Here is a 13,825-nt window from a genome sequence, read left to right on the forward strand (position 1 = left end):
CTTTGGGATGGAGTTTTCCTTCTAGTACCTTCTGTAAAGCTGGGTTTGTGGATAGGTACTGTTTGAATTTGTTTTTGTCATGGAATATTTTGTTTTCTCCATCAATGGTTATTGATAATTTTGCTGGGTAAAGTAGTCTGGCCTGGCATCTGTGTTCTCTTAGGGTTTGCAGGATCTCTGTCCAGGCCTTCTGGCTTTTATGGTCTCTGCTGAGAAGTCGGGTGTAATTCTGATAGGTTTACCATTAAATGTTATTTGACCCTTTTCCTTTGCAGCTTTTAATACTGTTTCTTTGTTCTGCATGTTTTGTGTTTTTGATTATTATGTGGCAGGCAGTTTTTCTTTTCTGGTCAATTCTATTTGGTGTTCTGTAGGCCTCTTGTATGTTTATAGGCATCTCTTCTTTAGATTGGGAAATTTTCTTCTATGATTTTGTTGAGAATAGTTTCTGGGCCCTGGAGTCTGATGTCTTCTCTTTCTTCAATGCCTATTATCCGCAAAATTTCTTCTTTTCATGGTGTCCTTAATTTCTTGGATGTTTTGTGTCAGGAGTTTTCCAGATTTGGCATTTTCTTTAATGGTTGATTCAAGATCTGTGATTGTATCTTCTAGCCCTGAGATTCGTTCTTCCATCTCTTGGATTCTGTTAGAAAAGCTCACCTCTGTGTTGCTCACCTTCTTCTCTGAGTTCTCCCGTTCTCATTTTTCTTCTGTCTGTGTGTTTATCATTGAATCCATTTTCATTTTCAGATCTTGAACTGATTTTTTTATTTCTTTCATCTGATTTTTTGTATATTCCTGAGTTTCTTCCATTGCCTCTTTATAGGTCTTCAGAGCTTGAACTGTTTTATTTATTTCTTTCATCTGGTTGTTTGCATTTTCCTGCAATTTTTCCAGTTCCACTCTATGTGCTTCTTTTATGTCTCTCACCTGTTTGTCTGCGTCTTCCTGCATTTGATTACGAATTTTATTTGTTTCCTCCATTATCATCCTCATTACTAAGGATTTGAGGTCATTTTCTTGTATTTCCGTTGTATTTGAGTTCTCTGGGTTGTTTTCTTTGGGATAGCTGGAAACTGGAGACGCCATGTTGCTTTGGGGTTTTTTGCGTATGCTTTTTCATTGTCCTTTAGACATCTTGCCGTCTTTGTTTTTGTTGGGTAGCTTCCAGAGTTGAATGGAGGGTGTCTGACGATAGATTCACTTGTTTTCTCACGATTTCCCTCGGCTGCGAGCTCAAAGCTTCACTGGTGTGGATGTTAGGAGGTTAGCCCTGTTGTTCTGGTCTCTCACAGCCAGTGATCCTCAGCCCCCCTCTGCTGTGGATCCTGCAATTGTTCTGGGTCTTTGAATGAGCGTTGGGTCAGGCCAAGGTATCCACAGCCTTCTGTGTTCCCTGCCAAGTCCAGCTAGGAGCACTGGGACCGAACCACGGGCAGAACTCAGCTAGATTCTCAGGGCCTGAACCGTCTGCCAAGCTCAGCTAGGGATTTTGGGCCCAAAATGCACACAGGGTCCAGCCAGAATTTTTGGGCTGGGACTACGCACCAAGCTCCGCTAGGGCCTTTGGCCCAAAGTGCGTGCTGTGGTCAGTTATTGACTCAGGGCCCGAACTGACCACCAATCTCAGCCAGGAATTCTGGATTCAAACTGCACACTGTGTCCAACCAGAATCTTAGAACTGGTGGAACCGAGAGTTCTGTCCAGCCTGCGCCACAGCAGGAGAACTGCGGCTGCTCTGAGTTAGCGCCAGTGGTGGAACAAGTGCTCCGCCCAGACTGTGTCACCGCAGGGGAGCTGCCGCTGAGCTGAGGTGGTGCCTAGGATGGAACTGAGCAGGTCACCAAGCCTGCGCCACAGCAGGAGAACTGCAGCTGCTCTGAGTTAGCGCCTGTCCTGAAACCAAGTGCTCCGCCCAGACTGTGTCACTGCAGGGGAGCTGCCGCTGAGCTGAGGTGGTGCCTAGTATGGAGCTGCGAGCTCAACTAAGCCTGTGCCACAGTAGGGGAGCTGTGGCCACGCTGAGTTAGTGCCTCAGGCAGAATTGCTTGCTGGGCCGGGCCAGTACCCGGGACTCTGGGGCCGAACTGTCCGCCGAGTCCAGTCTGGGTCCAAAGGCTCCACGCGACCCAAATCCTGCCCCGAGTTCCCTCTCCCGCAGCAATTCCCACCAGCCACCACACCAATCGCCTCCACCGGAAGGCTATGAGCTGCAAACCTCAGCCGCCACTGCTGGTGCCGCTGGTGCTGCTGCCTCTGCCGCTGCCGCTCCGATCAGAGAAAAACCACGTTCCTCCTGTGTGCAGGGGCACGCAGGTCCCTCCGCACCCTGGTCCCTCCGAACCGTGGAGCACTCCCGCTGCCGTGATGTTCGGACCTCGGTGTTCCTGGCTCAGAAATCTGTGCAATTCCCTTGAATTGTTCACTGGAGCCTCCAAACACGGTCCATACTGCTCGCCGCCATCTTGGATCCCTCTAAATTTTATCCTTATCTTTTTCAATTTTGACTATTGAATGATTAGCATCAAACCATGAAATGATTTTTACCCCACCCTTTAAGTATTACTGTTGCATTTCTCATCTTCATTGATAGCTTTATTATGATAGAACACAGTTTTCTAATTACTTTCTGGGTGTGAAAATTATAATCCAGTATGGATTAAATTTATGATTAAGTATCATGTAGTGGCTATTGTAAAAATATAAACAAAGGCATTTTGTAGACATTTTCTATTACTTAGATATGTCATATTAACATAAGTTATAAAAAGTCAAACTAAAATCACATTTGTTTTTATAAGTTTGGCCTCTTTTCTTCATAGAGATCTGAAAGGAAAAGAAGTCAGTATTAACTTGTGATCCATCTCCTACTTTTCTTCCCCACTGGCTTCTAGTGAGGTAGCTGTGGCGTCTTACCATACTTTGAATCATTTCATACTTTTGAAATAATTAAGTCTAAATCTTGGGCAGAGCAACCCAGCTTTTCCAAGGACCATTTAGGAACAGCGATATTTATGCAGTCCCTCCTCACGCTGTGACTCATGTGAAACACAGAACAGCATGTCATCCAGACACCGACATGCCGCTGCTCTCAAGGGAGGCATCGGAAGATAGATTTAAACAATTAACTATTTCCCCCAGGAAGTTCCTCACAGGTATTGTGAGTGCCAGGCTTCTAGTGAACGTTGTTTTGGTTGTCACTAACAGACACCATCAATCTCATGGAAGAGAAGTAAACCATTGTGGGAAATCTATCCAGGCTCCCTCATGTGGCTAATGATTTAGTGGGGGGTGGGGGGGTGAGGAGCCAAAATCTTTGAATGGCAGATCTTAGAGACTCCTCATCCATCACTCTTCAGCTCCTATCACTGTGCGGATGAGATTCAAAGGAGTTAAATGAACTGATGAACTTCACATAGCTAGATCTGCTTGGCAGTGCACAAACTGGAACCATCCTAACACCATGCTCCTTCCATCCCATAAGGCCACGGTTCTTAGAAAGCGTAAATAACACGAGAACACAAGGAGCTGTCAAACAGAGGCAACCATTACACATCAGTTTCTTCTTTCACCAACTGTGCCTCCTACCATGACAACCATGAAGCAGGAGAAGACTGCAGCCAGAGCTGACCAATGCTTTAAAATGGACAGGTTTTTCAGAAGCCTGCATGAGAGCACTGAAAATAAGTTACAAATTTGTAATTTTGCAAAACATAGGAGAACATGAGGAGAGAAGGCGTCCTAATGTATGGAATTGGGCGATGATGTAGAAAGCAGGGCATGGAACTTAGGTTCTTATAGTGGGCTAATTGAAGCAAACCAGGAGGCAATCAATTCAAGGATCCTTCCAGAAGGTTCTAATGAATGGAAGCTTGGATTAAATTATATCTATGAATCTGCTTTTGGCTTGATGAGGAGGAGGAGGAAGAAAAGTACATAGCCTGTGGGTTGCTTGGGAGAGCTAAACCGATGGCAAGAATAAAAATGAGAGCGGGGAACACCAGTAGGAAACTAGCTTGGAGCTCAGACATTTTGAACCATTCGCATAGAATCACCGAAAAATGAAGCGCTGTGTCAGCCACAAATCTTCTTTCTGAGCCCCAACTGTACGCACTCACCTATCATAGAGCTGTTTACACACGATGTCATGAAGCTCCTAAGAATTCTGTCCATCATGTATGATGTAGACAAGGACTCCTGCTCAGATGCAGTAGATGGGCAGCACAGTCTCCTTGTGGGTCCCCTGATATGGGGAGTAAGGACTACTTCTGATGTGGACTCTGCCCCCACCCATTCACATTGGTCACTTTCTCCTGCTGGTGCAGTCTCGCCAAGCCACAGAGGAAGAGGATACAGGTAGTACAGATGAGACTTGATAGGCTGAGGTCAGATGTTAGAGGAGGAGGGCTCCCCTTTGTGAGGACTAGGGGAGGCAGGGAGGGTGGGCTTGGGAGGTGGTGAGGAGGGCAGCTACAATTGAGATGTAAAGTGAACAAATTTAAAAATAAAAATAAAAAAAAAACCAATTCTGTCAATGGCTAGTCTCTCTTTAAGTCTTCATAGTTGGTGCTTCTTCCAGTGGCCACTCAGCGTGGGCACCGAGGGATGGAGATGCAGAGAAGAGAATAGCAAGCATCATTACTGAGATGCTACCACGCCTCCTTCATTCCCGTCTCTTTTGTCCTCAGGTTACGTCGACATTGGACTCATTCCCAAAGGGGCAAGGGACATAAGGGTGATGGAAATCAAGGCGGCTGGGAACTTCCTGGCCATTAGGAGTGAAGATCCAGAAAAATACTACCTCAATGGAGGGTTTATCATCCAGTGGAATGGAAACTATAAGCTGGCAGGGACCGTCTTCCAGTACGACAGGAAAGGAGATCTGGAAAAGCTGATGGCTCCAGGCCCCACCAATGAATCAGTATGGCTCCAGGTGATGCTGGAGGGAAGGGAGATGCTGGCCAGTGCGCTGGGAGCATCCTTTCTCATTTCCTGCTAAGCTGTTTAGCAGAGCACATTAGCTGTGACTCATTAGTTTCCTTAATAAAGAATGGGAGGTAGAAAGATGTGTGTGTGTGTGTGTGTGTGTGTGTGTGTGTGTGTGTGTGTGTCTTTAGAACTGCCAAAACCCCAGGAACAAAATTCAGAACCTCCAAACCATTCACTGGGAGGTTTGAATAGAGTCCTCAGGCAGGTTTACTCAGGGTGGCCAGCAGTGGTGATGGGCCGAGGTGACAACTTTGGGTGTCAGGTGGCGTTTGCGTTTGTGAAACTCTAAGAACAAGGCAGGCTCACACCGTACCACATGCTTTGCAAAGGACCAAGGGTTTTGCCTTTGTTAGGCATAGAATTGTGGAAAATCAATTGCCTGTATTGGGCAGAACAAGGCAATCTGGGAACGAGAGATGGTCCGACACAGTCAGCTTCAAGCACATTCTAAAGGCAGAGGGAGGTCAATTCAGAGGCAGAAGGCAGAAGACTCTTAGAAGATGAAAGTAGGGTCTGTGTGAACATTTTTCAACCCAGAGATACTATGCATTAAAACCACCACCCAGTGAAGGAAGCTCGTTAAGACAACAACTGCAATATATAATAAGTAAATATCAGAGTACTAACTTCATGTCGGGTAATAATCAGTATATATATATGCACATACACACACACACACACACACACACACACACACACACATATATATATATATATATATATATATATATATATATATATATATATATATATATATATATTCTCTTAACTCTTGTGATAAACACACCAGCAGGCACTTCTTAGGTTTGCTTTGAAAGTAAGGAAACTAAGGCACTTACCCATATTCACAAAGTTAGTAAGCGCACAGGGCACAAGGTGACCTGCTGGCTGAACTCCACAGTGTAATATCCATGTGATTGAAATTCCCTATTTATTATATTTCCATGATATTTTAGACGGTGGACAGAAGAAGAGCATACGAATATAGACAGCAAAAGTAGGTGTAGATAGACAAATACAGACACAGGAGGGGAGCCTTTTCGTGGCCGCCACTATAACTACTTCTAAATGAGATGCGTTCCGTGATGTTTGGTGTACAAGTGTTCATGTGCGTGCATGTATGTGCATGTGTGTGAGTCTACCAGAGGTCAGTGTCAGTTGGCCCATGTTTCTTAGTTGTTCGCCTTATTTTATTTGACTTTTTTTGAGACAGGTCTCTCACTAATAGGAGCCTGCTGAGTCAGTTAGACTGGCTAGCCAGCAAACCCCAGGGATCTCCCTATGTCTGCCTCCCTAGTGCTGGGATTACAGACGTATGCTCTCATGCCTGGATTTTTACATAAGTGCACAGCAAGCACTTTACCTACTTATCCACCTGCCTAGCTTCTGCATACATTTGTAAAGGACTGGCTTATAATCTATACCCAAGACAAAGCCTGACATGACTCTCCTCTCCCATTTTAGTTACTATTCCAGGTGACTAACCCTGGTATCAAGTATGAGTACACGGTGAGGAAAGATGGCCTTGGCAATGATGTGGAGAAGATGCTGTACTCCTGGCAGTTCGGCCGCTGGACAGAATGCAGTGTAACATGTGGGACAGGTGAGGAACAGACACCGCCAGTTTTGGAGTAAGCCAAAGAGATGATGGAAGCCAGTGTTTCCGACCTGTGTCTGCTGGCCTCAGGGTCTCACAGAGGGATCTCGGGGGATCCCTCTGAGCCATGAATGTGTTTGTGTGTGGCTTAAAGGAATAGGCATTCCACTTACATCCCATTGGTCTGCGTGCATCGCATGGGTACCATCCCACACAAAGGGAGACTGCAACATAGGGAGGCATGAGAGGACCCTTGGAAAGCACGGACATTGCCCAGGGATGTGTGAACTTTGCAAAGGCTCTTGAAGGCAGAGGCTGTCCCTCTTGGTCCCCGAGGCTCTCACTCATTTCAGGAGCTTTAGAAATAACATCAAATGTGGAAGCTTTATTTCTGTGACTGTCTTTGGACCACACTTGAGTCTGTTCTGGAACTTCTTGACTGCTTCCTGGAACTATTGCCTGTATAGCCAGAGCGCCTGCATAGCAGACAGCCCACGTGTGTAATGTAGGCAAGGAAATCAAAATGAAGGACAGAATGTGGCAGAAAGCCATTCTCCTCCCCCACAGGCTTCCGTCTTACTTTACTTGGCCTCTCCCCTTACTGCGCCCTGCCCCAGGAAACAATCAAAGAATATGGTCCAGATTCAGAAGTTGGTCATCCATAACCTACCTCATAAACAATTCTTCCTTTCCCTCAATTTAGCACGGAAAACTAGGCTTTTAGAATAAAATGTCTACTTCAAAATGCTTTTATTTTTAATTGTGTGTATCGGGTGTGGTGTATATGCATATTTGTGCAAGTGCCTGCAGAAGCCAGAGATGTTGGATGCCAGGAACTGGATCTATAAGGCAGTTGTGAGCCACCTGATGTGGGTGCAGGAAACTGAACATGGGTCCTCTGCAAGAGCAGTACACACAAGCCGAACCCATCTCTCTAGCCCCTAAAATGTTCATTGCAGATCTATTTTATTTACTCTTTGAGAACTTCATACATGCATATGGTTTATTTTGATCATTCATGTTTACATACGTACAGTTTTGAAACTGCTAAAGTAGAAATCAATCTAGGCCAGAGCCACAGTCTGACCGCTGTTACATGGATGTCCATAGACAATTCATCCTTGATTCCCACGGCTGTCTCCAGCATTGCCCTGGCCTGTGGCCCAGTACGGGCTGGGATCCCAGACAGGCAAAGGCAATTTTAAGAGGAAATAAATGGGGGTATAAAATACTTTCCCTGAGGATCATTCCTGAGAAAAATGAAATCACTGTGAATATAATTCTAAGCACATTATCAACCTGTGATCCCCTCTTCTTCTCAGCTCTCAGAGAAGTTCATGTTTAGACTTTACACTTACATTACTTGTCTCAGATGGAAGGACCCAGAGGATTCAGGAGCCCCACAAGGAGACTATCAAGACTAGTGGATCTGGACCCAGGCGGGCCTGCACAGACTGTTACACCAACCAAGAACAATGCATGCAGTAAGCCTAGACCTCCTCCAGATCTAGCCAGTGGACAGCTCATTCTCCACAGTTGTATGGAGAGTGGAGACTGCCTCTGACATGAACTCTGGTGGCCCTAATTAGATCACTTCCCCTTGGTGTGGAGGCCTGGTGGCTCAGAGAGGAAGGGGAAGCAGGCTATCCAGATGAGACCTAATAGGTTGTGATCATCTGGTGGGGGAGGAGGTCCCCTTCTGTCAGAGGTCTAGGAGAAGGGAGTAGAGTGGGATAAGGAGGGAGGGTGGGAACAGGAAGTTACAAGAGACAAGAGAGGGGGTGACATTCAAGATGTAATCTGAATAAATTATAATAAAATTTTTAAAATTACCTGTCCAAGACCACACATAATAAAACTTCCCAAGTGCTAGTTATAGAGACTCTATGAGAAGCAGAGAATCCTCCACCTTCTTCTGTTTGAAAATATTATGAGCCAAGGTGCAGTATTTCAGAGCATCGGGGACAGAGAGCTAAGCAACTGCCTTTGCAGTGACCGTAAAGCTACATCTGAAGTTAGGTAGGAAATAAAACATTTTCAACTGATGTCAATTGGACGTTTGGTTTTGCTTGTCACAGCCTGATCCTTCAGCACAATCTCTGCCTGGATGAGTACACTTCATTCTGATTCTAAAGCCTTAGTGGGGTTTTGAAAGTGATCATGTGAGCCTTGCAGCACTGCATGTTGCAGTTGCAGGGAGATCTCTGGCTATCTATGTTAATGCCAAAAAACCACAGAGGATGGGACACTAGCATTCTCACAGTGAGCACTATGTGAAATACAAAGACAGGAGACAGAACACTGAAGCGTTCAGTGACCAGTTGTTATTATATATACTTAATTTAAAACTTTCTACATTATAAAAATGTAGAGTAACATAGGGGAGAGTGGAAAATGCAAAGAGCCAAAAGGTGGGAAAGGGGAATCATAAAATGAGAGGTTTGGGGGGTACCACAAAAATAGTGTGCTCTAACACCACCCTTGACATCTCTTAAATTGGTGCCTCCCAAATGGAATCAGGGTTAGATAACACTGAAGAACATTTTGTTTCATCCTGTTCAAACAAAACCTTGAAGATACTTTTTAATACAAGACTCCATAAGGATAATAAAACAATTGATGAAGGCAGCTTTAACATATGCCAGCAAGTGCAGGTAAAACAGTTTACCACAGTCATAAAAAAGAGAGAGCTTGTAGGTTTCTAGGACCCTCTGGATCCTTCTACTTTGCTATTCTCCCATGCTTCTCTCATCTAGAGGGTCCTAGAAACCTACAAGAAGAACATTATGATAGACAGATTTGGGCCCAGGGGTCCCGCTCAAACTATGGCACCATCCAAGGACAATACAGGCGGTAAACTTTAAACCCCTACCCAGATCTAGCCAATGGACAGGACATTCTCCACAGTTGAGTGGAGAGTAGGGTATCACTTTCACACGTACTCTGGTGCCGCATATTTGACCATGTCCCCTGGAGAGGAAGACCTGGTGGCTCAGGTGACTTAGAGGAAGAATAGCAGGCTACCAAGAAGAGACTTGATACCCTATGAGCATATACAGGGGGAGGAAATCCCGCTCAGTCACAGTCATAGGGGAGGGAAGTAAGGGGCAAATGGGAGGGAGGGAAGAATGGGAGGATACAAGGGATGGGATAACCATTGAGATGTAACAAGAATAAATTAATAAAAAAATTTTTTAATTAGAGAGAGAGAGAGAGAGAGAGAGAGAGAGAGAGATCTAGCAGCCACCACAAGCACCATGGCCAATCTAATGGTGTCTTTTTCTTATGCTCTCCTTAGTCCCAGTGCTGTTTCAACCTGGGCAGCCTGCAGAGAGTAGGCCCTCTGTTGATTACAGGCCTTCAGCACTGCTCGCTAGCATTACAGTTGCTGGCAGTTCCTCAGTTGGTGCCATGCTCTGTCCGTGTGCTCTGTGGAATGCCGAATGCCTGCTCTATCCTGTCAGCTGCTGAGTGTTGTGGGATTTTACAGGCTTTTCTGATTTTCATTAATTGTCTGCTTCACCTGAATTATACGTAGTGCCCACAGAAAGGGAACCACAATGGGTTGGGAAACTGATATTGCTTAATTTTATGAATAGTTCCTTCACAGGACAGAAACATTATTTTTCCTTAACACTACTAGACATTCTTCAAGCATAGACAATTCTTTTACTTGGACAATTTTTCACACCTTTTTTTTCCAAAGTTGCCTCTAACATAACAATCAACTTATGAAATTATGTAATCAGGTCACTGGCTTTCCAATGGAGGAAATGGTATTGGCTTTTAGACTTACTTATGGTATATACAAAGGTGTTAGCAATGACTAGTGATAAAACCAAGTACCTTAATGCATATCGAATCAATAATTGAAGCCAGTAATGAGTCAGTGAAGTTTTTGAGCTGGAAAAAAAATTGTGATGATGAGGGTTCATTCATCTAGGGAGTATAGAAACAGGTTGAAGTGGACTGAATAAATTAAATCTCCTCTATATCCCAATCTCATAGTGTGTATTCAACCTTGACCTCAAATCTGCATTAGACAGACTGTCTTCAGAGGGAGTTGATACCCTATAAATGTATATATTCACTTATATAATATATTATAATTATATTTATATTATATTAAACATATTGTACATTATAATTGCATATTACATAATATATATTGTGTATATGCTTAGTGTCCCTACAACACTCTCTAGTATAATCTTTACATTGTCAAAGAGATGGGGACGAAGAAACTGAGGCTTGGGAAACTTACAGAGATTGTCAAAGATTACTCAGTAAATACGTGTTAAAAGAAGATACAGAACCAATTGCGGTTCTTATAGGATTGGTGTGGTACCATTGTTGATAGTCTCCACCCAGTGCCTTTGCTCACATGCTCCCACATACACAGACACTAGTAATGGCAGGATGCAAGTGTCCCTGGACTGAGTTTGTGTTGTGGTGGGTAGATGTGGAGAAAATGGAGCCAATGGAGTTAGGGGAGCCAGGAGCATAGCATTCCCTGGTAACTGAAGTTGAAAGTTGGTAGAATTAGTTGTACTTATGAACAAGGTCACCCGCTATTAATCCTCGTCTTTTCTTCTTCCTGTGAAGTTAGTGTTATTTCTGAGAACTGGTATTTATGAAGCGCTTTCATGACAAATATATTGATTCACAAAATTGTCATCATTTTACATTATTAAAATCATCTGATGTGCAGTCTTAGAATTATAATTTCTGTGCTGATATGAACTTTACCTAGTACTGATATACTGTCCCTTGAGCAGGTGTAAGGAAAGAGATCTTATTCAGGATGTCAAAGATTGAGTTGATGGTACCTCAGGTCCTTTCAGATGATGCTGTTAGACATTTCGAAAATGCTGCACTCTTGTTTGCAAAGCTGCCTTCAGTTGTTTTATGTAACGTATCCTAATGTGAATTTTGAATTTAAAACATCTTATCCAAACTAACTGTGTAGCAGACTCTATTTTACAGATCCCAATATTAAGTTGAGACTATAAGAAATGGTATCACTGCTCTTGCACTTGTTTCTCATGAGGAACTTAACTTGCCCTTCTTTCAAGGTGCATTCCCCTGCAAGATGACCAGTTCTGAAGCGTGGTGACAGGTTTAAAATTAAGGCACTTAACTGGCCTTATACGACTAACATCCAGTACAATTTATCAAGTATTTAAAAGTATCTTACCATCTTCTAGAAATAGCATTGTGTGTGTGTGTGTGTGTGTGTGTCTGTGTGTCTGTGTGTCTGTGCGTGTCTGTGTGCAGGCACACAGATGTCACCATGGGTACATGGTGGACAGAGGACTTCTACCTCCCATGGTAGTTCTCTTCTTACTCAGAGTGGATCTGGAAATCACACTCAAGTTGTCAGCCTTGGCTGCGAGTGGCTAATCCGGTGAGCCATCTCATAGGTCTGATTTTCCACCTTGGAAGTAGATGTTTCAAGGAAATATTTTCAGATGAGAAATAATTTAGTGTTGACATGACACAGGTTTACTGGCAGCCTTCATTGGTAAAACTTCTTTGAGGGCACTGTCCAGTTTGGGAAAAAAAAAAAAAAAAGAACAAATGACAAACCATGGACTTTTTTTCTACAGAAAAATCACGGTCATTCAGATACAGTCTAATTTCATACTTTCTGAATTTTCAGTGTTACATAATAATTATTCTTAAAAGCATGACCCAATTCTAAGGCCTCCACTAAAGCTTTTACAGCAGCCCACATGAAAGAAAGCTGCCACTATTCCAAAATTGGATTTCAGGCTAATGACCATGCCACTGAAGAGTTATTGCCTTTGTTTTTCACTCAAAACTACTAAGCTCATTATCATAAAGGAGATAATATTATTCAGAGACGCCAGCGGGAAACAGTTCAGAGACAGGCACTCGGTACCTTAGCTACTTTCCTTGGCTACTTTCACAGGTACAGGAGGGTTTGGAGAAATCAGGGCAGGTAAATACTGCCCCAGGAACACTTGAATGTGAGGGAAAGGAAGCTACGGTTCCTAGACCAGGAGAATTAGGAGAAGGAGCAGTTCGACAAAAAGATAGTATTCCAATTCCAGACCTCGATGGCGACCACAGTCACCCATGGGACCACTTCCAAGAGCTTGGAGCAGAGTGCTGGGAGGAACAGAGTAGATCTGGAAGGAAGAAACGACAGCAGCCCAGGAGAGGAGATGAAGATAAAAGTCAGCAGCAGCAACAGTGCTCTGTAAACTAAGCTGCATTCGGCGTGACTGGAGAAGGAAAGAGAGCTCACACTCATTCAGTCCACTGAGGTTTTTTTTTTTTTTTTCCAGTATGAGAAACCACTCTTAGTTAATGTAGTAAATAGCATCACTTTATCATGCTCGCAGACTGTGAGACGGACGTCTGTACAGGACACACAATGGATGGAAAATCTCTACTCAATATGTTTAGCCATTCTGCTAGGAAGACGCAAGGAGTCACTCACACCAGGCTGTGGTGGCGCATGCCTTTAATCCCAGCGCTTGGGAGGCAGAGGCAGGTGGATCATTGTGAGTTCGAGGCCAGTCTGGTCTACAAAGTGAGTCCAGGACAGTCAAGGCTACACAGAGAAACCCTGTTTCGAAAAACCAAAAAAAAAAAAAAAAAAAAAAAAAAGAGTCACTCAAAGGTCTGGTCTGGAGGCCAGAAGCATCAGGAGGCTCCACTAGGATGGGAACCATTAACTGCAGTCTTTACCTTGGCCTCCCTGAGGACAAGGTTTTCTTGTACAGGAGTATCATGTGGGTTCATAATCCAACGGGTGTGGTTCTTTCCCCAGGTATCCGCCGGCAGGCTGCTCATTGTGTCAAGAAGGGCCATGGGATAGTGAAAGCTACTTTCTGTAACCCAGAAACACAGCCCAGTGGGAGACAGAAGACATGCTATGAGAAGGACTGTCCTCCCAGGTAACCCTTGGTCTCATGAAGCTGGACCTCTGTGTGTCGCCTGCCCAGGCGCTTCATTTAATAGCGCACCAATGCTCCATGGTAATTGTGGGCTGTATTCTTAAAGTTAATACAAGAGGGCTGTGAGAGGCTTCTGTGGCTATGCTGTCAGTCTGCGGCAAGCTGTGAGGACACTGTCTCAGTTCTTCTTACAAAGTGGATAGATGCACTGTATATTTTGATTTGCTAAGACTCCATCTCAAACTGTTGAAGATGGGGTTCACAGCATTCACCCACAAGTTGTTTAACCACCCTGAGGTTTAGGTTTCCA

At 44.1% G+C, this 13,825-nt stretch overlaps 1 protein-coding gene across 1 annotated transcript in view; it reads left to right on the forward strand.

The window, feature by feature from the left end:
• Positions 1–13,825, forward strand: part of LOC127193572 (A disintegrin and metalloproteinase with thrombospondin motifs 12) — a gene marked incomplete at its 5' end in the record, with an annotated part of 116,599 nt that overhangs the window by 63,579 nt on the left and 39,195 nt on the right. The window contains 3 exons of the mRNA XM_051150842.1: positions 4,689–4,933; positions 6,454–6,592; positions 13,389–13,515. Of these exons, the coding sequence (XP_051006799.1) occupies positions 4,689–4,933; positions 6,454–6,592; positions 13,389–13,515 (511 nt within the window). The remainder of the gene's footprint in view (positions 1–4,688; positions 4,934–6,453; positions 6,593–13,388; positions 13,516–13,825) is intronic.

This window comes from Acomys russatus, chromosome 9 (assembly GCF_903995435.1).
Source record: "Acomys russatus chromosome 9, mAcoRus1.1, whole genome shotgun sequence".
NCBI classification, from domain to species: domain Eukaryota; kingdom Metazoa; phylum Chordata; class Mammalia; order Rodentia; family Muridae; genus Acomys; species Acomys russatus.